The sequence below is a fragment of the Diadema antillarum genome, unplaced genomic scaffold, assembly GCF_040938485.1.
Source record: "Diadema antillarum isolate AM-2024a unplaced genomic scaffold, OU_Dant_1.0 scf00000141, whole genome shotgun sequence".
In the NCBI taxonomy this organism is placed as follows: Eukaryota; Metazoa; Echinodermata; class Echinoidea; order Diadematoida; family Diadematidae; genus Diadema; species Diadema antillarum.
In genome coordinates this window covers 541,352-567,526 of record NW_027271030.1, presented here as the reverse complement: position 1 = coordinate 567,526, position 26,175 = coordinate 541,352, and the positions used below count along the sequence as shown (strand labels likewise).

The 26,175-nt window shown below is 37.2% G+C and overlaps 1 protein-coding gene across 1 annotated transcript in view; it reads right to left on the bottom strand.

Annotated features, from left to right (window-relative positions):
- Nucleotides 1-15,746, bottom strand: part of LOC139721357 (uncharacterized) — a 176,580-nt gene extending 160,834 nt beyond the window's left edge. Inside the window, exons 1-2 of the mRNA XM_071632674.1 lie at nt 15,728-15,746; nt 10,106-10,656 (exon numbers count right to left, since the gene is read on the bottom strand). Coding sequence (XP_071488775.1) covers nt 10,106-10,647 — 542 coding nt within the window. The 5' untranslated portion in view covers nt 10,648-10,656; nt 15,728-15,746. The remainder of the gene's footprint in view (nt 1-10,105; nt 10,657-15,727) is intronic.
- Nucleotides 15,747-26,175: the final 10,429 nt, after the last annotated feature.

The following is a 26,175-nucleotide window of genomic DNA, read 5'->3' as shown; positions in this document are numbered from 1 at the left end:
CACAAAAATAAATTCTGTGAGCTTGCACAGGATACAATGTTCTACATGTACAGGATAAATTGACTTCTCCTATGTTCTAATATTTCCATCATGACTCATTAAATATCTAATTACCTGCTAATGAGTGGTTTCAGAAATAATGTGAAAGTGTATATCCTGAAGTGTATAGTATTCACATTGTTCTGAACATGTTCACAGAACATCAGATCATTTAATCATTTTACTTTTGCTAATTTAACAAGTTTTTTTTTTAATCATTATCATTATAGACAGTGCATGGTCTTCAACAAGAATTTTTAGATCCTTTTGACTCTCTAAGCCCACACCTACATGTAAGACTTTCTGCAATCTAAAGTAATGTTCACATTCATGGATGTACAAGAACATTTTGCATAGGGCGAGTTTTACTGTTCTGTTTCATAGAACTGGCATACAATGTGTACACAAGTGTAGATCTGACTCACTCATTCTTTTCCTTAACATCCTTCTTGTTTGCTTCTTCATTGAAAATGAGAACATTCTTCCAACTGATCTTCCTCTTTTTTGGGGGGAAGGGGGGGGGGGGCAATTCCAGTTTTATCAAATTTTGCAGTGATGCAAATTACTTTGTTTGAAGGTGTTTTGATATATACCTCTAACATTTTTTCATTCTCCTTTGTAATTCAGGAATCAAAATCACTGGGTATTTCAACACTAAGATTTAAATACTCGGGTTGGTGTAAACCATGGTACATGAACCTGAACCACAGTCAATTGCAGCCTGGGTCCAGGGCCCATGAGCAAGCCTTAGCAGGTCAAAAGTTATGGATGCTCTCTTGATACTTTCTTTTAGACTTTAAACATTTAAAAAAATATATAGCAAATAAGCTGCAATCCAAGCATTCGTTGTATTAAGTATCTTCAGTCAGTTGTTGAATAAGTTTGCAAACACACATTCTCATTTCTAGCCTATTATAACTGTTTGCAGTTGTGCTGGAATATTGCATATTTTGGGGATGTTGTGCACAAACTTTATCATGTCCTTGCATCATCCTGATAATGCTGATAAATTTGTTTTGAAACCACCAGATCCTCACTGACCAGTGTCCATGTCTGGTAACCACACATTTCCGATGGTCGTCGCCATTATTCATGACAATCAAAGGCTGAGTTTATCAACTTTCCCAAGTTCAAAACATGTTTCACGACCAACTATCATAATGGGTTTGCAGACACCTTTCAGATTCAGCATTTCTTGAGATGTTGCATACAACCCTGTTGCGAATCAATTGGAAGGTCTTGTTACTGTGCAGCTCCATTGCGCAGTTTGACTCAAGGAGCGGAGATGAGGAGTCAGCAGTCGTTGGCGTGGGCAGGTTCAAGCTATAAACATGTTTAAAAATGTTTAAAAATGACTGCATTTTCGATCAACTCTACAGAAACATGTTTCTGGCTCAAACGCATAATTTGCTATCACACTTTCCACAGCATTTTAGAAAGCCATTCCCAGAACCAAATAATCAAACAGCTTCGCATTTATCAACTGCCAAAACTACCTGAGAGTTGTTTGGAAACCTCTGCGCTCAGGCAGAGTGAGTTGATAAATGCACCCTTCATTAATCAGGGTGCAGTGACATTGAGAGTGTTTTTAGCCACACTTCACACAACGGGAAGTGGGGACTAAATTTCTTCTGACATTAGGTGCATTCACATTGACGGTGAAATGCTGTGGCCCTACATGCGGCATTTTCTAAAGTGAACGCAAGCAAATGTACCCCATGAAATACCCTATTAAAGAAAATAGAAAAATACTGTGGTATTAAGAGCGGTCTTCAAAATTTGCACAAAATGTTGTATGTATGGCATGTGAGATTTCAGTGTGAAATTTATACATGTGTACAAAACCTGAATGTGTCCACCACCCATCGTACAGCTCAGTATGTTTCTAACGTGACCTGGGGGGGGGGGGGGGGGGGTTGTTTCATAAAGCTGTTCGCAAAGTTACGAACAACTTATGAGTGACTGGTGATATTAAGTTCTTACATTGTATGTGCTATACTTATCAGATTTCCTTAATTCAGCACAAGAACTGATCACCAGTCGCTCGTAAGTTGTTCATAAGTTTACGAACAGCTTTATGAAACACCCCCCTGACACACTTCTTGTTCTTTCCTGAAAGAAATACACATATAATGTGCAGTGCTTACCATAATACCAATGTGGTAAAGCTTGTATTTTGTGAATGAAAATGGTACCAAGTGAATTGCCATAGCATATTTGACCCTGATATTTCACCAACAAATCACTGTGGTAATTCAAATATGAATGCACAGGTCTACTGTAAAGCTTTACCACAGTTTTATGCACTGATAGCTAACAGACCACAGGAAGGACAGGATGTTACAGTATCTTTGGCTCTGATAACGAGAGCACTCTTATCAGGATACTTCCTCACTAACCCTGATAAATTCTACATATTATCATCTTCGTAGGATGTTTTCCTTAGGAATACGTATTCTTGTCCGCTTAATTTTCACTGTACAATATGTGAGCGTATAAAACAAAATGCATAGGCCAATGTATAGATTCCCCATAGGCTACTGTTGCCAGTGATCATGCAATAATGAATGCATACAGTATTCTGTCTCGTCTGTGGCACTAGCACATTTGCTGAATGCACGAATGCTAATTTGTATACTATGAAAGTGCGCAAACTCTTTTTACAATTCACACAAGTGCGCAAACATCATGCTCACTGCGCTGCATGTTACAAGCATGAGTGCGAGTCACCCCTTTTTCAGTACATGTAGAGTCAACAAAGTCTACAAGTGTACATTGTGTAGAAGAAATGTGGTACCTTTCTACATTTCGTGCCTTTTCAATATAGTGACTGTAGAGCAAGGTAATGATGATTACATTGGATGGCTTTAATTCATGGCAAAACTTGGTAATTCACTGAGAGGTGGGGTGGGGCCATCCCTCTTAGCACACGCCTTCATTTTATGACTGTGGGAGGAGTTTCTGTCAACATCAACTCTTTTCAAGGCATGAGTAAAGCTCTGAAATCATTAGTGTTGCTCCCATTAATGAATGTCTAAATTGGCAAGTAATATTGATGTACCAACATCACACTATAATTATTTAACAGGATGCCAGCTTTTTTTTCCCCTTCTCACTCTCTCCCATCCCCTTCCCTCCTTCCCACTCCCTCCCTCTCTCTCCTCTCTCTCTCTCTCTCTAATCTCTATTTCACCCAAAATTAACCTATGATGTCAGAGCATGCACTTCAGTGCGTAATTCTTGATAGTGATCATGTAGCACACAGCTGAAACATGAGAGCCCCAAACATTGTGTGCAAATCACAGCATAAAATAAACAGTCTTTCTCTACCCTGCTGGGTCTCTGGCACAGCTCACAATGTTTGTTCTATAATATAGCAGCATGACATACAACGATTCAAACTTTAATATCATAAGTATTGTATCATGCATCTGTCTTATGGATTCAGATATTTCCATACTTCAAAAGATTGGTCATTCCTCATCATTCTGGAAAACTGTTCAGAACAAAACTCTGCAACACTCTGCAAGGTTTTATTAAAAAGTCTAAGAAATTTAAACATTTTATTGTATATTGGTAAAAAATAATCTGTTCTTTAAGTCATGATTGTCAAATCATAACAACACATTTCATTAGATTATGAATTTGTAAGATTGACGGATACAACATGTTTACAAGAGCAGGGAAGCTACTGTATGAAGGGCATAGTTCTGACAGCTGCATACATACAGTATCTTCATGTTGACATTCAAAGATATCCAACTTTTGCTCCTCAGAGCGTTGTGATGGACTCGATCAGGCTTGGCAGTGCCTTATTCTACCATCACAAGACACAGTGTCAAGGCACGCACCTTGGCATAGCACTTGCTCATTTTCACACCTCCGACATAACACTTGATGGTCAGAGCTGACTCACAACCAGCCAGGCTAGAATCATTCCAAGCCCTAGCTGTGACTACCACATCCCCTGGTATGTACGAGGCCCGGCTCACAGGGACTGGGTGAGCTGTAGCCTCCCTCGGAGCTGGTCCTAGTTACAATCACAGCACAACTGTCAATACACATTCACAGTACAGTCATTCAGATTTCTAGGATTCCTCACTTTCATCTTTTCAGTCAAAACTGTGATAAATATCAAGTTATAAGTATGAAAATAAGTGATAGCATGCAGAAAGCCTAATAAGAAGTTTGCAAAACTGATCCATGGAGAACCTATCCCAAAGGTACCCCTTGGCAGCTTTGAATAGATTCATCACAGTGCCCGCAAGATCATGAACAGATTTGTTGGCTGCAGTCAAGGTCAGAGAAACAGGATTATCACCTTCAGAACTAAAGAGAGAGTTTACAGCAGTAATCAGTACATCAGGTTCTTCAGTTACAATGAGTCAGTGCTACCTCTTATCTCTGCACACTCCTTTTTACGTCATGCCCACACAAGATTTTCATTCTCTCTCTCACCCCTACACAAGTTTGGTCACATAATACTGTATGTCACGATTAGAAGTTGCTGCTTCTTACAGTACACTGTGCTTTAATACTGATTTCCAATTTTTATTTTCTACTTTGTATCTTCATCATTGACAACCCTCAATCTTCCATTTATACCATTTTCTGTTACTGTAAAAGTGGTTTCTTTCGCGTACAGATACTTTTGCGGTTTCCATCGGTGACGACTTTTTCGCGTGTGATTGAATTCGCGGTCGGCAAAATCTGTGAAGTCACAGTCGGCAAAAATTGTTTTATTTTGCACATGAAAACCCAAACTATAATCCAATTATTCTTTTATTCATTAAATAGAAATTGAAATTAAATGCAGGCTTACCTGAAATCTCGTCTCTCGAGTACTTCATAACATGCTTGTAAAGTTGTAATACCTATGTATCGCTGTGTGTGTGTTGACCATCAATACAGTACACTCAATGCACAGAATCTTTGTGTGTGCATGTGCGCAATAGCGTTGTAACAAGCGGCGAGTTCAAAACATTTCTTTGCGTGGTTAATTTTGCACGGCTTTTCAAAACATTTTCGCGTGATCTTAAATTTGCGGTTCAACCTCAAAGCGCGAAAATAAAACCACCGCGAAAGAAACCACTTTAATACAGTATACATGTACCTAACACTGACAGCTCTACTTGATAGAAAACATTTGATATTGGGTTTGGATTGGGTATAAAATTGGGTTTGGATGTACATTTTATTGCTTTGCTACGTAGTTGAAATTGCAGCTACTATGAAGTGACTGACGCTTACATTGTACATGAATATCAGATGCGATGTATTGTAAAGAACAAAATACCCATCAGTTTTTATGACTTTATCATAGGAAACAAGTTTGCCTGGTTCTATCTGCCACAAAGGTTATGTTTTTGTTACCTCCACAGATATTTGAATGTTGTTGTTTTTCCTAAATTTATTAGATTGTCTTTGGTTTGTCTAGATCCGTTAGCACCATAAAAAACAAAACAAAATAAAAATCAAGAGAAGTTGGAAATGGGCCAAGGAACTATCTGTTTTTGTTAGTAATGGCAGATCATAAAGTGTAGATCAATCCAGAATTTTTCAGACATGATCACCTTTGGGAGACAAGTGGATATGACTGGCATGTTAATGTTATAGGGGAATGCTGGTCTGCAAGGGAAAAGTTCTTCATGTACTCCAGCATCAATGAGTTTGATTTGGCACTGGTGATACCCAGGGTGGGGTAAAAAATTGTTTGAATATATTATGCAAATATACTTGGCCTTGAGAGTTTCTTGTTAATACTATGGGCAGAGGTGACTCCAAACTAGTACTATTCACTGAGGGGCGCAACCCCGAAGTGAATAGTACTAGTTTGGAGTCACAGAGGCCCATAGTTTTAACAAGAAACTCGAAACTAGGCAAAGTATATTTGTTTTATATTTTGGATCAAAAATTTGAATAAAAAGTGAAAATCATTATATAGGCTTAGCCGCACTGCGGCCGCAGTGCAGCGCCTGCAATACGCAACAGTGCGAGAGATCGGAAATTGAAAAACGTAGTAGCCGTGGCACCGCCAGAGTTGCCCGTCGCATGTATCCAAGCGCTCGTATGGCCGCTGCAAACCTGAACACTAGAATTCGGGACCGGACGTGGACGGGTACACTAACATTGATTGTAAAGAAGGGTGATTGTGACATCATTTTGCAAATAGTATACTATTTGCAAAATGTTGTCATAAAAGTGACGTCATTTTGCAAATAGTACTTCATGGAGTGTCAAAAACACTCTAAAATAGTTCAAAATACCTATAATCACGGGAAGCTCTTTTAACCAATCAATGGAAGACAAATTTTTGATCCAAAATATAATATATATTATTTAAATATATTCTCTACCCCAGAGCAGTTCTTAATAATTCATTTCAAATGTAGTAAAGGGATGGTACAGTTTCTGTTGAGATGGGGATTTAGGCTTCCAACATCTTTCAATGGTGATTTTCTGAGATAATGAGAGACTTCTTATGAAATATGAAAGAGCATATAATTTTTAGAGGAATTCAAAGTGTATTTGATGAAAATTGGTTTTGTAATGGCTGAATTATCCAAAACAAAGTGATCCTAATAAACGGTGGGGCCCACATTTTATTAGGATTGCATTGTTTCACTTTGTTTTTGGATATCTCAGCCATTACAAACCTTCAAAAACAAAATTTTCATCAAGTACACTGTAACCTTTGAATTCCTCTTAGAATTGTATGCTCTTCAACATGGCATTTAAGAGTGGTTTCCAAATATCTCACAAAAACTTAAAAGCTGAATCCTCACCTCATCCCTTTAAAGTAACCATCATAGTTAATAGTGGGCCTTGAGGAAATGGTTATTGAAATGAGAGAATTAAGTAGGAGGCCAGCCACTTATTAGGACCTTCTATCAACACTGCAACAATCACAGGAAGCCACTGTGCAACAGTGATACTTTGTACTGCATACAATGCAACAGTATCCACATCAAATAAAGGATATTTCAGTTCATTAAAACTTCCGGAAAATCAAACTGCAATAGAAACTAGAGCTTCCAGTACAGCTGTTTTCAGATCTCAGTGCATACAGTGTTTATCGTATGAATCTTTTTTTCTTTTTCTTTTTCTTTTTCTGAGTTGAAGTCTCTGTATTCAAGTACAATTTTCTATTATGTATTTAATTAAGTGCATGACTCCATCTACCATCAAACTAAAAGTTGAATCATTCGTCAAAATCCAGGAGACTGGCACGCATACAATTCCCTCTGGATATCAACCAAATTGACATTCTATCAAATTTATTTGATCCTGAACAGCCAATCAAAAGTTTTGTCTGAGCACTGCAAACAAAAAGGACAAAATAAGTACAAGTTAACATTGTGTGTAATGTCTTACATAAATATGATATGTGTACAGTGTACCTTGCATCCTTTATTAATGCTTGTGCAATGCACAATATGGCACAATAAATTCCTTTATAAATTTGTTTCCTTTGACACAGCTAGCCATATCTACAGCAGGACAATTATACTTACAGTAGTACAGCAAAAGAAATACGTACATATGGGTGTATAGTCTATTGTGTGACCAAGTCTATGTGGGACTTCTTAACTTCACATCAGAAATAAAAATTGTATCAAAATCATATATACACAAACTTCTTATCATGGCAGCAATCAGGTTTTCTGACCTCAAATCTAAGATAAAGATAAATGTTTTGAATTGGGAGACCTATGTCAATCAAAGTATAATGCCTTCATATTTCAGTGTGTGAAATTAGTGTGTTGTACTACCTTGAGGACAACTGTCCTAATATTGGCACAAGTTCATAAAAATGTTGGATTTTTGTACAAGAAGAAATTTTCCTTCAGAAAGCACTTTTTCCCCCTCAATCTACACACGTGTACATTATATTTTTGTTGTATCCAAAAGGACTTAAAGTATGAGAGGAGAATGCACACAGTTCCACTTGTCTTCGAGATCAAACCACAGGAAATAGTAAAATCTTTACATGTAGCATTACAAACATACAAACATTCATTGCATGTTTTTTCTTTACACATTTTTTACACCTTGCTCTGCATGCCACATTCTGCTTGATCATGGAATTACAACAAGGATACTGTACCTTCAGTACTACAGTGTACCTCAGTTTAATTGCACGCCTATTCTGGGATGCTTCTAGAACATTTTGGAAGGAGGGATGTATGATGTAATGTTGATCCTGAGAGAACACTTCCTAATGTGTCTGAGCCTGAAGGTCTTTGGTGACATAATCAACATGTACACCCAGACACAACCTCACTGAAAATAGTCCCTTCTCCCTGCTTCACATCCCATCAAACATGAAGAACTTTGCATATCACTGAGGAAGAGTATGGATTAGATATGAGCACATTTGCACATTTTCACTAATTGCTGGTTTCTGCAATATATCAGACATTCTACAGGTTTCTAAAAATTCAATATGCTATTAAACCAGGCCAGTATTAAACACTTGGCTTTCCACAAAGTGCAAACTCCATGGATTGAGCATGACTGTAACAGGCAGACAAGGAGTTTTTGACTATTAAAAGTGAGCACACATTTCATTGCTGAGCATACACCTTCTCAAACAACATTGAGTCAGTGAGTCTTAGATATGAAGTGAAGAGTACTGGTCAAATGAATCAAAACACACAGCTGATTACGCAGAGTGACGTCCGTGGACATTGTAACACATACTACACTTGTATTTCAAAATGTGCTCTCAAGTAGACTTTTGCCAAATTATGTAAACATAGACATTTGGTATACTAATACTCCCAGAAAGATCTGTCATCTCTTATCCCATTCTTTTACCAGTTCTTTTGAATCACCTCGGGAGCATCATTTAATCCTATTTCAACTGGTGGGGAGGTCAAATTGACCCCCCCCCCCTCGACATTTCGCGCCACGATTCCGCAACTCGCAAAGATTTTGCCGCATCGTTTCATGACTTTTTTCATTGAAGTCTCCCGCATATTTTGAGACCAAATTTGCGACATCCGGGTACACCGTTCTGAAGTTACCCAATGTTTTGCATATATGCATGTCAACCCGAAAACAGCTCAAATTCATGATTTTGTGTGCAAATCCAATGCAAATTGTGCTTTTTTGTTTAATTGATATAAATTAGATTATTTCAACTTTGAACATTGAAATTAATCAATTCTAATGTAGATAAGCTTGAAAAAGTGCCTGCAACAAATTTTGGCAAAAAAAAACCAATAGAAAACAAAAGGTCGAAAAAACAGTAAAATACATAATTGACAAAACAATAAAAAACAAAAGAAACTGATGTTGATTGCGCAATTTTTTTACAAGAAAATTGTTTGATGTGTCTTGGGGAACTCTGACACAAAAATTTAGCAATCCTTCATTCTTTTTGATGGAGTTACAGGTGAAAATATGATTTCATGCATAAATTTGCATAATTAATTTATCAAAAAATATAAAATTAACATTTTTCTATACTATGACCATGTAATCTTGTAGTTGACATCCAGCTCTATCTTCAGGCAAAATTTTGCGGCGATCGCGTGATCGGCGACCGAGATCTGAAGGGGGGTCAAATTGACCCCCCCCCCCCCCCCCCCCCCCGTAAAAACTTGGTCTCAAATAGCCCAGTTAAAATAGAGGGTTACAGTAGTTCAAATAATGGATGTCAGAATCTACATCTACATGTACCTCAGACAAATCCCCTTCCTTTTCAATCCACTTTCCCCATAATTGTCAAGGCAAGGCAGATTGTATGGATCAAACAAGGTAAACTGGAAGGGAACTAGTCTGAATGTTACAAGGAGACTCTGAAGTACAGAACTTTATAGTTGCTCTAAACAATGCTGCTGAAGTGAGGACGATAGTGATGATGAGAGTGGCACAGTGATGCTTGGACCAATCACTGGACTTGAAGTAGAATTCAGACAGGAGAAACTACAAGTTTTTGACAGTTTTTGCAAGGAATATTGTTATTCTCTATTCATGTCATTACCTTTCTATTCAAAACAAATGCAAAATTGAAATCAAAACAAGATGAGAATAGATAACTTGTATACTGTTTAGTTACCTTGCTTGATCCACAGAACACTTTTGAATCAGTTGACAGTTGACAGTCAGAAGTTCGTCTCCAACTTTGAGTTGATTGTCGTTGTGAACAAACAAATTTGGCATGACCGCCGCCACCCTGATATTCCCCAATATTTTTCCACTGCTTGACGCTGGCTTCGGGTCCAGAGCCAGGAGCTCTGCCTGTCCGTGTTTCAGCGTCGCGCAACTCACAGCCCCGCCAACCTGCAACACAATCCCCAGCTCAGCGAACGTGGAAGGTGGTGACGCAAGGCTTAGTATTCTAATCTCGTCTCGGTCTCTATCGTCCCACACATCTTGCGGAGTTGTTGCTGCTGCTGCAGCATTCCCTCGACTCGGGATTCCCCGACCTTTGAACCTCCAACGCGTTCCCTGCTTCTCCAGCAATCGGTTGAGATGGGAGTTGAGGACTCTAATGGTTTCCAGCACCTCCGTTTGGAGCTGAGAGTTCCGCTCCGCTGCTTGCTGGAACTCCTCCACAAGCTCTAGAGCGCGGGAGGCTGAATCATCAGTGATCGGCATAGTGATTTCCTGGCAGATGTGGGGGAAGTTTTAGGAGAGATGAAAATAAACAAACAAACAAACAAATCATCAACCAAACTTGATAATCAATACCAGGCAGGGCTCACATCAACATGTGCCAAAGTAATAAGGTATGGCAGGAGTGATGATACAAATTGTGGTAGTTGTGGGCACATGAGTGCATGTTTGGCACTGTTTATGAAAATTGCAAACTGAATTAATATGCATATCATTCATATTGCCCCATCATCACTGCACTTGACTTGTTGAGATTTTATTAATTGTATCGATCTCACTATCAGACTTGTTTGGGTATTGTATTTCACTGCACTGTACAAATCAATCAAACAAAGAAAAAAAAATAATCATGAAGTGAATCTGCTGTCCCTGGAAATAATCAGAGTAAAATATCTTACTCTGATACAGTTCAATGAACTTGAATATGAAACATAGTATGGCATGGGCACCATAATCATTGCTAGATCGATGTAATCTACAATTGAATTTATACACAAAACTGACTGCACTCATAATCTTCATCACTTTTTCGCATATCGCTTCTACTTAGTTGCTCTTGTACAAAGTACATTACATTCTATATTTCTTACGTCCACATCTGTACATGTATGAGAATATGGTTCATTCACTATACCATTAAAAGAACAAAATACTACTTTTAATACTGACTCATTATATTGTTGTTGTTTTTTTAATATATAAAGTAACAGTATCCTAACAACCCATGGAATACATGGATTGTTTTCATCATGCTTTGTGTTCTTTGGTTAGGACTTTGTGGAATATTAAGTTTCTGGTATCTTCTTTTTTCTTTCTGAATGATTTTAAGCATTCATTCAGCATAGCAATAATTTATTATTGATTTTCATGTACAATGTACTTTGTAGTCTAACTCTGAACTACTCGTGGTTATTTTTTTTTTTTGTAATTTGTTCATGCTCTAATTGTGTTTCGAACAAAACCTGCCCGACTTGTGGTTACATATTTTTGATAACATGTGCTGTCTGATCCTACTCAGCCCAGCCTTCACGGCTGCACACATTGCGACACTGTTTTGTTTGTTAAGTCTATTCATTCGTTGCCACATGAATTACACTAACATGGGATACAGTACGATCCTTGCATTACATTGTCTACATTTTTTTTCTAAACCATCCTCTACATCATGCAAATTTGGTTAAACAAGAATGTACTCGTACAGGAAAAGACAACGAACAAACACGCACATATCCATGTATACACTGTGGACACAAACACACGCAATGTCTAGATATCACAAACATTCAATATACTGCACATTTTGGGTATGGGTCACGGTGTACACATAATTCTTGCATTGATCTCACATGACACAATCTATGCACTAAAATATTTGTCCACTGTATGTTCTGTATCGACAGGCATCAATTACTTTCTTGGACTTATAAAATCCTCAATAGAGCATAAAATGTACATTTTGTGTGATAACAGCAGGTTCTCACAGTCAGTTCACATTTGGTGTATTGATAGTCCTTTTCCAGGTTAATCTGCCATAATTTTCACTAAGCAGCTCAAAATTAGCCCACATCCTGCCACTGGCTCTAGGTTTGCTGCTCACATGGAGCTAGGCTGGGAAAGCCACATTCATCCTGTCACTGCTATGAGTGGGGCAGCTCGCAGACAGTCGCTGCCGATCCCAGCTCACAGGTGTTCCACATAAACCCTGCTTTCTTCAATCATGACTAAAAGACGAACAGGTTATGTGTAACCCTTTTCCAGGATACTTCCATAATACGCTGCACCAATATTTAGTCACAGCTACAATGTACACTCCTTTGATATGACATCCACCCCTCCCCCCCCCCCCCCCCCAATTTACCATAGTGCAGGGTGTAAATATCAAAGGATTGATTATGCAATCTCAGCTTGTGATCCCTATTCTAATTTGCATTAGTGACCAAATCTAACTTTACTTATAACATCCACATCCTTGTGTAAGAAATCTAGAACTGGCTTCTACACAGGTGGGTAAGAAGTGAAAAAGTCCCTGCATTGTAGTATGAAACTGTTTTGTTTCTGTTGTACATGTATGAAACTTGTTTTAATAACATACTCACTTTCTAAGCTAAAGGACTTTATATGTGCATATTGTAGAATCCTCATGAAAACCTGGCAAATTTTCAGGATAACACACAGTAATCGTGCTAAAGCATGGTTTTCTACAGCTTCATGGCTGAAATTTTATTACCTGAACTACAGACAAATTTATAGCCCTTACTTGCACAAATCTAAACATTAACCAGGGAGGTAAGGCAACCTCCCTGCATTAACTAAGAGAGAGCATCTTGAATATAAAGAGTGCTAAAATTATTTCACTTCAAATTTGACTGGTCTGAATCATTTGAAGTCATTTTTTAATTGTCACTATTACCAAGCAATCTGGATACTGCTAATGTCAGTTTCCAATCTTACAACATGTACATTCAATAGGTTCAGCCCCGTAATAATTACCAATGTAATCTATTGTACTGTGCATTCATCTGCCATCACATTCATTACGGTATGTTAATAAGTCATGTTAATCATTCCAGCAGAAAACTTCTGATACATTATGAGGTCACTAAGAAAATAAATGCAACTGGCTCTCCTCTTCTCTAAGCAGACTCCTCTGTGGTCACATTGGTCCATCATCTGACCTAAAGGATTAAGTAAATTCAACTACATCCTGCTCGCTAGAGGCAACTCGCATACCCATAGTGCCAGGGACATGGCATCCATTCCAATCACTTGTGTTCCTGTAGGTTTAGAAATAGACATTTTGTACAGGCCAAACTTTATCATGTATTGGAACACTTTTTTGGCTATGAGATGAGCACTAACAAAAATATATGTATACAAATCAGTTACATTTTCAATTTTTTCAGGGGCATCTATTGAACTGTTGCACTCTCAGATATTTAAGTACGTAACCATCCATGCAGAGAAGGTATGTTCAAACAATACAAATGGCTTTGTGAAGTTATCAAGTGCCAATCATACATGACAGCACAATACTGTTATTAGTAAATACTGAAAAAGAACTCATATTTCCCAAGAAGAACAAAAACACATACTGTAGTACTGTATTTGTCCAATACATTACATAAAGGTACAAAGTATGTAAAAAAAAACTATGGTTACAAATTTCATAAGTATATTTCCCAAATAGCAACAGCTTCAGCTTGCACAAAACAGAAACATATACACATATTCTACCAAATTAAACATAGCGGTACGGTACCTCTGGAGTTTACATCACATCTGGCATTTTGACAGCAATCAAATGAATATCAACAAACTAATGGTTTGCAACGAAATTCAAGCAAAGTTTTATCTACCCTACTAGACTCTAAATGTGTATGACATTGTAAGCAATAGAAAAATATTTTTGTCTTCCCTTCTACTAAAAATACCTAATCTCTTCTTCCAGAATTAGACTGGTAGAATGAAGTAATACTTACAGTGTGTGTACACACACACACACACACACACAGTCTTGACCTTACCTCAAATCTAAATACTATCCAAATTTAACTGCAGCTGGACAAAGCTTATAGTCGACTGTACAACTCCGCATTGTAAAGTCGTGAATGCTACAAGCAGCGCTCAAAGGATTTTACCACATATATGAGAGTATATCTAGACGCTGCACAAGAACTAAAAAAAAAAAATGTGTCAAATCTTTTACAATTGTATAAAACATTAAAGAAACATTTATTTGTGAAAATTGCACAATACTATCAGACTCTTTAAATACATGGGTAATTCATCAAAATGGAAAAAGTACCTTCATTTATTGCATGACACAGTCTGGACACAATCTGACAAATTAAGATCTAATTTTTGCTATTTCATGAAAATACTTTGCACCTTTGATCCTGAAGTAATAAACTTGAATCCTATTGAAATGAATTCCTGGTTTATATTTAAGTTCTCGCTAGAAAACAATATGTATGAGAGGTTAGGCTGGCCGATACAGAAGGATCTATTAAAAGCTATTCGATTAAGAGCTGTACACTAACCTATTTTTTTCTACTGGTTCGACCTTTCTGTCAGGCCAGTAGGTACCCAGTTTTTGCATTTTTTACTGGCCTAGTTCTGAAAAAGTTACTGGTGCGACAGTGATTTTTACTGGTCAGGGACTGTCGGACCAGTGCCAGTGTGCAGCGTTGTAGCGGTTACACAGTAATATCAATGCATTTACCAACTTCAAGTTCAACATAAGGCCATAAGGGAGGAGACATATATTTTGATATTCACCCTGCACAATAAGCAACTAACGTTAGAAAGAATCTACCAGTAATTAATCACTTACTCGCAAGAAATATCCCAATCAAAATCTTTAAATCAAAGCCACTTGCTGGTCCGCCTTAGAACAGAATCCCCTCCTACAGAGGACAGCCAATAAAGTAAAAAAATTAGGAAAGAGTTTGTTATGTCCCCCCCCCCCCACTACTTTGCGCAAAATGGATAGATTGCTTTTTTTTTTTACTAATAATGGACTAAATAAAGGTTATGCCATTTATGGGAAGGCTTCTCATAACCTTTATTTAGTTTATTATTAGTAAGGGGGAATAGTGGTTTGTTTATTTTGCGCAAGTTGCTCGTTGGTAGGGGGGGACATATAAGGAACTCTTAATTAAATTAAATTAAAAATCAAAGACTCCTCCTCCTCCGGACAGACGGATTTTTCAGTCTGTAGTGTACTGTTAGAGTCTAGAACTATACCATCCACACATGACATCACTTGCATACTTCATTGATGACTTCACCGTTTATAGGCCTAACATAAATACTGTTTCTCATATCTCATGCTCCTCCTCATCTGCCTACTGAAAAGTGCAAATTTGTATTCTAACTGTTGGTTGTAATAGCGTAGCCAGCGAGCAGGCTAGCTGTAGAATCTAACGTAACGATTAGATTTTATCTTTATAACTGTCTATAGTCACTCATAGTCCATAAAATGTTTATCATCGATATCCTTCTCCAACATTAACAACCTTCACACGCTCAATAATTCGAACAAAACGACCATGATACTTACTGCGTTTATATGCTGCGTTTTATACAAAATTCCATTGCTTTATACACATTCTCCTCACGGTGCGGTGTACATAATACACAAGCTAGACGTTCGGCCGTTCGCTCTTGTTGTTGGCTTCTAATAGCGTCCTACTCAACCGGTCAATAGACCCACACGTTCCCTACCACTACTGTCGATTCGTTGGTGGTTCACAGTTGAATCAGCTTTGCTCACTCATGCGTTAATCCCGTACACAACCCGTGTGTGTGTGTGTGTGTGTGTGTGTGTTTGAAGCTCGTTTGGTAGAGACCGAGTGTGTTCGATGCGGAGATACGCTGCCTACCTGTCTTCCGGATCCTGCCTCATGTCCCCACTCAACCCTTTTCGTGTAAGGTAGCAGTGAGTGTTGTACATGTACTAGTATTTCGCAGTCAAAGCAACGTAGCAGACTACACAGGCTAACCAACCGTCATACAAGAACACGGCTACAACCAACAAAACTAATATAGAATCAATGTCAAACTTTGTTGTGACAGCGGTACGCCGAGCAGTCCGAAGGTCGGACTCCTGTACAAGCCGGAAATGAAATTTTCGTGGCACGAATAACTTCAAGACTCTCCGAGTTTGTTTACTACATAGGCCTATATGTATGTACGTGATGGACAGGGCACATAATGATTATTATCATAATGTTTGTGTGCCAAATATGGATCCGAATTTTTCTCATCAGCTCCAGGTTCCAGGGGCGCTAAAATTCCCTCTAGTGACCTGATCACGAACTTCAGTTTTCTTTAAAACAAAAACAAAAACAAAACGAAAAACAAAATAAAACAAAACAAAACAAAAAACACAACAACGCAACCATAAACAGAAATATCGATGATAACTTCCACAGACTGAGCTGATCACAGCCTGATCCTGTTGTGTGTGCAACCAAATGAGAAATCAAGTATATTTTAGATCAGTCAAGAGAAATTCACTATCAGTTAGAATGAATCCAATTAATTCAAGACACTCGTGAATGAGTCTTTTAGGAGTAACCTATAATCGTATTTGTTTGACCTTGCCTTTTGAAGACAGACTTTCATATCTACTTTTTCATCTTCTTTTTTATGGTATATGTATTTTCAGTCTTTTTGCTTAGTGTAAAGCGCCTTGAGCATTTAATCAGAATGGAAAATGGCGCTATAGAAATTGTATGTACTATTCATGATCAAAAAGTAAAAGGTACCGCCTACGCACGGACTACACCAATCCAGCTCCCACCCCCCACCCCCCCCCCCCCCCACAGTCCCCTCAAGCTCTGTGCGGCACTCTCCCATATCGCAAAGTTTGACATCCATCACAACATCCGTCATGTTAAGTCATTATTTCATATAATAGGTTGTCTATCTATTCACCCCCCCCCCCCGGAAAAAAAAGGGAGGAGCAAGTTGAGCAATCAAGATTGTGGTCTCATTACTATATACAATTCTCGCCCAAAACACATTCGTTTTCACCGGCCAAAGGTTTTGGAACAGCCTTGACAATACTCTACAAGATACTCTTACTTTTCTGTCCTTTAAATCAAAGCTGAAAAATTCTTTTGTCATTATCACGAAAACAAACAAATAGATTTTAAAAACGTTTTTTTTTTCATAAAAATAAATTAATTGATTTATGATAAGCATTTTTTCAAATTATTAAAAATTTGTGTTTTAAGCCAAATTTGTATATAGAATTTTAAGTTCTTACTCATGCCTTGGTGACCTTTCAGGATATGATATTGTTTTTCGTTTTGTTTCTCTCCCTTTCTTTGTCATGCCTATCTTTAGTTTTATTTTCTGTCTGTTCCGTCCCTGCTTTCGTTCTTGTCCTTGTCATAGTCCTTTTTTTATTTTCTGATTATTTCGCTTGACATCAGGATATCAAAATTTTCATACATGGAGTCCTTGACGGATCTTGAGATGCCCTCACCTTCTAGAATAATTCAAAAATTTTACAAGCTATGATTTTCTTGTGAATTCGTCTTTTCCATGTATAGTTACAAATTAAGATTGTATTGCTTACTTGTTTATTTATCCAAACCAAGTTGATATCATTATGATATTGTATTCATGTTTTGTTGAAACTTACGTGATTCAAAGTTCCTTTAATATTATGTACTCGTGCAAGCGTTATGTATATTACTTTCTACTACTTTATATGGAAATAAAATCATTTTGAATTGAATTGAATTGAATTGAATAGAGGATCCTGTTGACAAATAGGCCCAGCAGCGCGGCAAACTGAAAACAGGAGTCCAATAACACGCGTCATTCGCTTCACTGTCATACATCCAGGTAGACATCATTCAATAATAATGTCTTCTTCATGAAGGCATTTGACAATATGGTAACTCATGGTAAGTGTATATAGGCAATGCATGCATCAGACGCGATGAGCTCGATTATTACTATCATCGGAATAAGCTTTTGTGACCTTAAAAGTACCTGGAACAATGGTAGTCTATCGATTGTTTTATACTTCAATACGGAACTACTCAGATTTCAGGGAGGCACACAAAACCTTGGCAGGCCTACACCTCTCTAGTCAAACCATAACACTGCGTAGGTTTCTCTCTATCGATTGCCCAATGAGCAGTGACCATCGATTTCCTCTCACAAAAAGGACCCAAAGTTTATCGCGATCAATTTACGGAAAAAACAAAACAAAACACACAAACAAAGACGACCCACAACGCTTGAAGACTATACGGAAATCATATTTTGTGTATTTCTGCAATTAGGGATTTTGCAAGATTTTCATCTTATAGAATTGTCGATTCATTTGAGGTGGCTGATAGTGACCTGGTGCATGGTGGAGTTGGTGGTGCTTTTGTTATTCCGGTTGTTTAATTCGGCCTATGATGATAACAACAGGTTTGATGCTACTTCTGTATTCAAGTTCTGTATACTGACTCATTCTTGGAGGAGAACTTTTATGCTGGTGATGTCTTATTTGGCTGATGCAGAGATAGGTAAACAAACAAAAAAAGTCATCGTGATTCTGCATTGTCAACCTAAAAAACACATACTCTGATTCTGTAATAATAATTATGTGTTTTGAACTCTGTGATTTATATCAGCGTTCATATTCTTGTTTTTCTTAGGTTATTTTTACATGATTGTACACATACAGACAAAAAGATATTATCAAATAGACATGATATTATCATCCAAGAGAGAAACGTGACATGCTCAGCGATTACATTTCGGCCTACGAAAAGCACAAATTCGTATTTATTTAAATTACACGTCTTACATTGTCCAATAAACACATTCAAAATTTGATTTGATATGAACCAATCATGCCTTTAAAAAACACGCTTCCTATACAGGTTTGACATAAAAGACATTGAAAAGTTCGTATAAATTGTCTGTGAAGTCCGAGCATTATAAGGTCGTTCAATCGCACGTCTGTTCGTTGTTTCATCTCGTATTTTCTTGGAATAATGTCTGGAATCTAAGGCGAATGTTAGCCATATACGTTATCACACGCACGTAATAATGCAGATGAGTCTAAAAGATCTTGAGCACATCAAAGCACTCCTGGTCAACTGTCAGAGCCAGCGAACTATATTACAAGCTCAAAAGGACAGCAATTTTGATGGATCTTATATAGCTTGAAGATAATTTGAGCTATTTATATAAACATGTGAGCTTAGAGATGTTGGAGCTCATGAGGTCCAGGGTAAATTGTGAAAGGATATGAAGGGTTTTAAAAAGCATGCATATGCGACATTAAGACAAAACTTGGTACGTTTTATTCAAGCTATCAGCCACAAGGCAGGTTTCATTTCAAATTGATCGTGTAAAATCGTGATATTTTTGTGATATATTATTTTACCAAACTGAAGACGGTGCCATGTCCTAATTCAGTTTGTTAAGTCCCGAAACCCGAGAAAACTGGCTTCGTCATAATTATTTGAGTAAAAAACAACAACAAACAAACAAGCAAACAAACTTATTGATATTTAACCAAACTAAAGACGGTAAATGAAAAAGTGACACTGTCATATTCGACTGAATATCTCTAAGGCTGAGCTGCGGTGGACAACTATGTGTTCATAAAGGCAGGCACAACATGCGTCAAAAGTTGTTGCCACTTTCAAAGTGAAAAATGGAACGTGAACTGAATAAATTTCATTCGATATAACAAAGGGATAAGCCTTCATCATTGCATGCCGTAACTAGGTCAGAAGTCCTCATTATGACCCCAAGGCTCAAGAGCTATAGACCAAGCGTGAAGAGAAATCAGAGTCAAAATATAAAGAGAACCATTTATATTCAGGCTGCAGCTTTACAGAACGTTAATGATCATGCAGTCTGATATCTTTACTGATGTCTCTTTTACTCTCTTCATGTGTGTTTTACTGGGCGATTTTACATCGGTTTGTGTGAGTAGTGCCACTCCTTTGTATACACAAAGACCATCCAATTCTTTGTCGGTGTTTTTTCGTTGAACTTAAATGTTGATTATCAAGAAAGTTCGTAAAGTCGATGAACCCGATAATTAAAAACTGGCTTCATAGTTTTGAGTGAAAAAAAAAAACCTTATTGAATCATTTAACAACCTTCAAACTCTCATTTTGGATACTTGGCACATGAGTTTTCACGTGTGGAAGATGGTAATATTAGGGATGGGATATGAAGGATTAAAAGAAGTACCATGACATAATAGCGTGTCTCAAATTAACAGCGTGCACTAGAAGAAATCCGCTCCGCATCACAGCAGGACTTCCTGGCACGTTCGACAAATTCCAGGAACGTCACAGCATGGCCAAAATAAAAGATAGATAAATAAGAAATAAAGACTTGTGGAAGTATGATATTTTCATATTTGACGACCATACCAGCAATGTGACACTGAATCCATAGCTAGAGAGGAAAATATCACACTGTATTTGTGGTTTGCATCACCGTTGTCGTGGTTGTGCATCCTTCGAGTTGCGTTTGATGGTGCTTCTTTGATTTTTTTTTCAAACACACACACACACACACACACACACACACACACACACACACACACATATATATATATATATATATATATATATACATACATATATATATATGTGTGTGTGTGTGTGTATATATATATATAATTTATATATATATATATATATATATATATATATATATATATATATATATATATATATATATAGGTATATATATATATATTCCAAAAACAAGCATTTTTGGATTATGTTTTCATGTAATCTTCAAGTGGAAATATACAGCTGCAGGCACGTCCTTGTCACCTTGCCCCTTTACACAATAAGCTCCTTCTTTCACTCTCACCCCCGAGTCTTCCTCTCTCTGTCTCTATACCATACGATTTAATATGAATATGAGATTTTTTTAAAGGATAACAGATGTCTATATATCTATGGCTTTGTCAAAATGTATAATGAGTGCATGAACTATCAACAAAGTTCAAGAGTTCAAGGAGAATGGTTAGAGTATAGTCTCTGTGGTTTTGAAAATATAACTCAGGCAGAAGATTACACATGAGGTTGGAAGCTCTGAAATTTATACTCCACATTGATATCTCGTAACGATCTTTATATCTCTAAAAGTAATTGAATAGTTGCTATTTTGATAATTTGTCGTTGATATACGATTTACTTATATACAATTTTGTAGATACCGTTAAATTTGTTTTGGTTGCCTTTATGCAACTGACAGTTGACACCAATGCTGAGTATCTCAAGTGTGTTTATAGAGCTTCAACTAAATAAAAGCCCTATTGATATTAAATATTAGATAATGTATATACCTACATACATTTTTTTCAAAACATCCAATGTTTACACACGTCATAACCTTTATTTTTCCATGGATATTGTGCTTTTTTTTTTTGCAGATTCCCATTTTTCTGATTGCGCATCTTTGAACATGGAGATCACCTTTATTTGTATTCAGATAAAATACACAATATAGGCCTTCAGAGGAAAAAAAACACATAAAGGTCCTGAAATGAACATGATGAAGAAACAGAGGATCAAAAAAATACACTGTTCTTCCCTGGGGTCTCACATTTAACATCAACAGAGTATTAGGCATGGAAACATAGAAAAAATACTCACAATGCAAAACATTTGCCAATATAGTAAAAGACTTTGTCAAGTAGTTTACAGAAAAGAACCCACCTTTCGAAATGGTGCATCACATTGACATGTATTGTCGAAGAAAATCTTATAAAAATAAACTTCTTTTCGATGGCGTGCAAGTTAGAAAAAAAAAGAAGGGTGGGAGGTAAAACAGACCATGCAGACTTAAAGGAGTTGGACCTCTCATAAAAATATACAATTCGTTTTTTAATTCTTGTAGAAAAGTGACATTATATAAAGAGCTCCCAGAGTTTTATACTGATTTAGCTTTGTAACATTGATAACGGGAGCTAACGTTGAATCATCATTTCACGCGATGTGACGTCATTAATTCTCGCCTACTGGCGTTCATGTTTGTGCCTATAATACTGCACTCACCCATGAGGCCACAAAACCATCACCCTACAACGTGTTCTCCCACAACACTTTCCCCTCAGCAAACATCTCCAACCGCTAAAATGTTTCCATTTTTGTGCCATGAGAGAGATTACTCCCTAAATTACAGTTTTATTCTCAGACGATGTTTCTGGCCACAAATTTTAATTATCTGCCTTATTCATTTAAATTTTATTTTGGTTCCAGATGTGCCTCATTAATGATAATGAACTTCAGACGCAATCAAAGGCTCGGGATTGCTCTTCTCCTGAATTCACGACGTCACAAAGACTTCGATGGTTTCAAATCGCTTCAGTTTGCCTATTTTGTACATGTAGGCCCCTAATACATTCAGCGTTGTGATTAGGACATGTAACAGAGATTATCTTACGCTTGCAGTGTATACTTTTGACCTGATGCTGCCAATCGTATAATACTGCAGTAGTTTGTTAAATCTTCTCATCGGCATCACTCACATTTAGAACTCCATATCAATAATAGAAGAGTTTGTTCGCAAAAACCGATAAGTCCATATTTGCCAAATGGAGATATTTGCGATTAAAGGTCAAGAAAAATAGAGAGAATAATTAGAAAATTTGTGCTTCTTTTGACCATAACTTCAAAAATGTTCCTCTATATGTAGTGACCAATATATCATTTAAAAGGTATTATTTTGTACTTTATGACAGAGACCGTACTTCAAAATCTTCAAAAATGGACTTATCGGTTTTTGCGAACAAACTCTCCAATTGGTATAGCGTGTAGATCCTGTAATTCGTCCATGTTTCAAAGAGTTTGTCTCTTTTAAAAGTGGACCAAAACAAAGTCCGCACGGGTGTTGGTTATTCTGAAGGTTTGTTAATCCGCAATATCGTTATACCGATATATACAAATTCCCACTGCCTATGACGTTTATTACCCGTCATCTGAAAATGAAATAGGGTTAGGAACTCCGAACATTTTGTGCCGTTATTCCGAAAGTTCGTATATTCCGAATGTTCGTTTATCATGAGAAAATGAAATAAAGCTCCCATCATGGAGCTTATAGTCATGTAATATTGTTTGTCAGTCCGAAAATGAAATAATGTCCGAAAACGAACAGTAAGTACAAATTAATGAACATTCACAATTACGAACCTTACATCATTTTCGGATAAACGACCCTTCGGAACAACATGACTCATTTCAGAATCCTGACAAACCTTAATTCATTTTCGGAAGAACGAACACTATATAGGAATAACGAACCTTATTTCATTTTCAGATTAACGAAGTTAATTTGGAATAACGAACCTCTGGAATAACGAACTGTAACCATTTTGGCCTACATGAACAGCTCGTGTTTCAAATTTACCTCACTGCCTCTCTTTTTCTTTTCTACTTCTTCTTCTTCTTCTTCTTCTTCTTCTTCTTCTTCTTCTTCTCCTTTCTCAGTAGCGAGAAAAAACAGTTCACCGTTGTGGCGCTCTCTGCATCAGATGGTAGTTCGTGAAGAGACCGACTATTTTATGGTTCGTGTATATTTGCAACATTGAAATTAAAAAAAAAACAAAACCACTGAGCAATGGAGTTATAAAAATAAGGAACAAAATGCGAAGTGGATGTAAAGCTCATGCATGTATAATTATTGTCCACCGCATTATAGAGCGTTAAAGTGTAATGCGCTCGGTATAGGTATGACATCATTTAAAATGGGAGCCGGGTTTCGGTTACTGTATCAAAGGTTAGATGATCTCGAAAAAGTAACATGGAATGATAAAGTGTTTTATCTTTCAGTAGATTATTTCGAAACATATTTGTTACTATTGATGGCCAGTAAGATTAAATTGCACTAAAACTGACGCAGGGGCGGATCCAGGAATTCCGTAAAGAGGGGGCGTGTTTACAAAATTAAAGGGGGGCGCACGCACCCCTCCCCCATTTTTTCTTTTTATTTCTTCTGTTTCAACAAAAAAAATAAGGGGGGGGGGGGGGGGGGGGCGTGCGCCGGTTGCGGTCCTCCCTGGATCCGCCCCTGCTGACGTGATTTGCACCGTTAATTTCTGGATTGGAAGGAGTACAACAGCAGCGAAGGCCAAATATCAAGAGATGGCGCTCTTCACTGTTTCAATAAGGTGGACGCAGTAGTGTATGTATGTACTGCATTTTGTATTGTGGGTGACCATCAAAGAGTATAGAAGCGCACGCACTTTCTATACTGACCCTTACTCTTTGGGTGAGCATGTTGATACTTGACAATTGCTGTCATATTCTATTTTCTACTTCTTTCTATTTGATTTCTTTTCTTTCTTTTGTCACATGAACTTCTCCGTAGAACATGTTAACATGATAGTCCCCATCCATTAAGATTGTCTGACCAAAGCTAGTCGGTGTAGAGAGTGTGAGGTTTGCATTTGATGTGGATATGAAAAATTGTCTTCATTAGCATTTTTGTGTTTATATGTGCTGTCCCTTTGAAAAAACAAACAAACAAACAAACAAGAGAAACCGCAGCCACTTCCAATCCAAATATACCCCTTTCATGCTGAATGGTAGATATTACATTGAAATTAGATGAGTGAGAGGCTAGTACGTAATGTGACATAAAAGTTTTCCCTATTATTGCAGTGCAGTGATACTGGTCTAACCACAAATGCAAATCAGATGTGATAACATCAACATCACACATCTCTCCCATTGGTTCTTACAGAAAGTATGATAAAAACCAAACTTTCTAAGCAATGATATAGCAACCGTTCTCTCCCACCAAAAAGGTATCACAGAAATGAACAGTAATTCCTGTGTTATTTCATGTCCAGTGCTGGTATCAAAGATGCGAGTGTAGGTGACTGGGAGATTTGTGAGTCAATGACACTACTTTAATGAGTTTGTACAATTTGTAATGACAAACACCATTGATTTGTGAAAAGTTTCATTCCTGAATATTCTAAAACTTGTTGTTCTATGTGTACACTATTCTTTAAAATGCAACATTGAACATGGAGTGGCACTGCATTGTATGAGAAGTCCTGCAAGTTCTGCACAGTCTCTGCTCATTAGTAAACACACACACACACACACACACGCACACGCACACGCACACACATGCGCACACACACACACATGCGCACACACACACACACACACACACACACATACATGCACATACATGCACACACACACACACACACACACATACACACACACGTGCACACATACACATAGAGAAACAAGACTTTGGAACTCTGAACCTTAGAATAAACCCTCTATTTAATAGCCAGCCACCAATACAATGTACCTTTAATCTCAAAACATAAGATATAGAGAACAGGTTATCTCCAACAAATTATGCACATTCATAAGCTTCCCATGGAACAAACTAACTTTGTGTTCACTTTTTGCATAGACGTATATACATGCACCTTCACTAAAATGCAGTGAGTCATAATACTGAACAAGATTCTATCATCGGGCTGTACTTCATCATTAGTAAGTATGGGTAAAACATATTCGATTGTTAAGAATAATCAATAAGTGTTTATTTGAGGATTTCACTTCATAAAATTTACAATATGACTGATAATTGCAACATTAGATATCACAAAAATATGGCCTACTATGACAGAAATGCAGTGCATATTGTCTTTTTTCTTGATAATAAATCAAACTTATTTCGTATTCCACCTCTGTGATACTTGACTGTGAATTATGTTTTGATTCAAGAAATATTAAGATTGCAAAGCATATGGCATCTATATACTGACAGTATGATGCTGAAGAAGAAAACTTGTTGGATGGCTGATACTTGTATTAGACATCATTATGCAAAATCTCATTTATGAAGTTATTTTCATTCTACATATGAAAGATTGTGCATTAATACATGTACATCTTTCTTCTGCAAAGATGAATATTACTGACAAGATTACCAGTATCCGTCTAGTTCGAGTGTGCTCATTAAACCACCTGCCCTAGGATG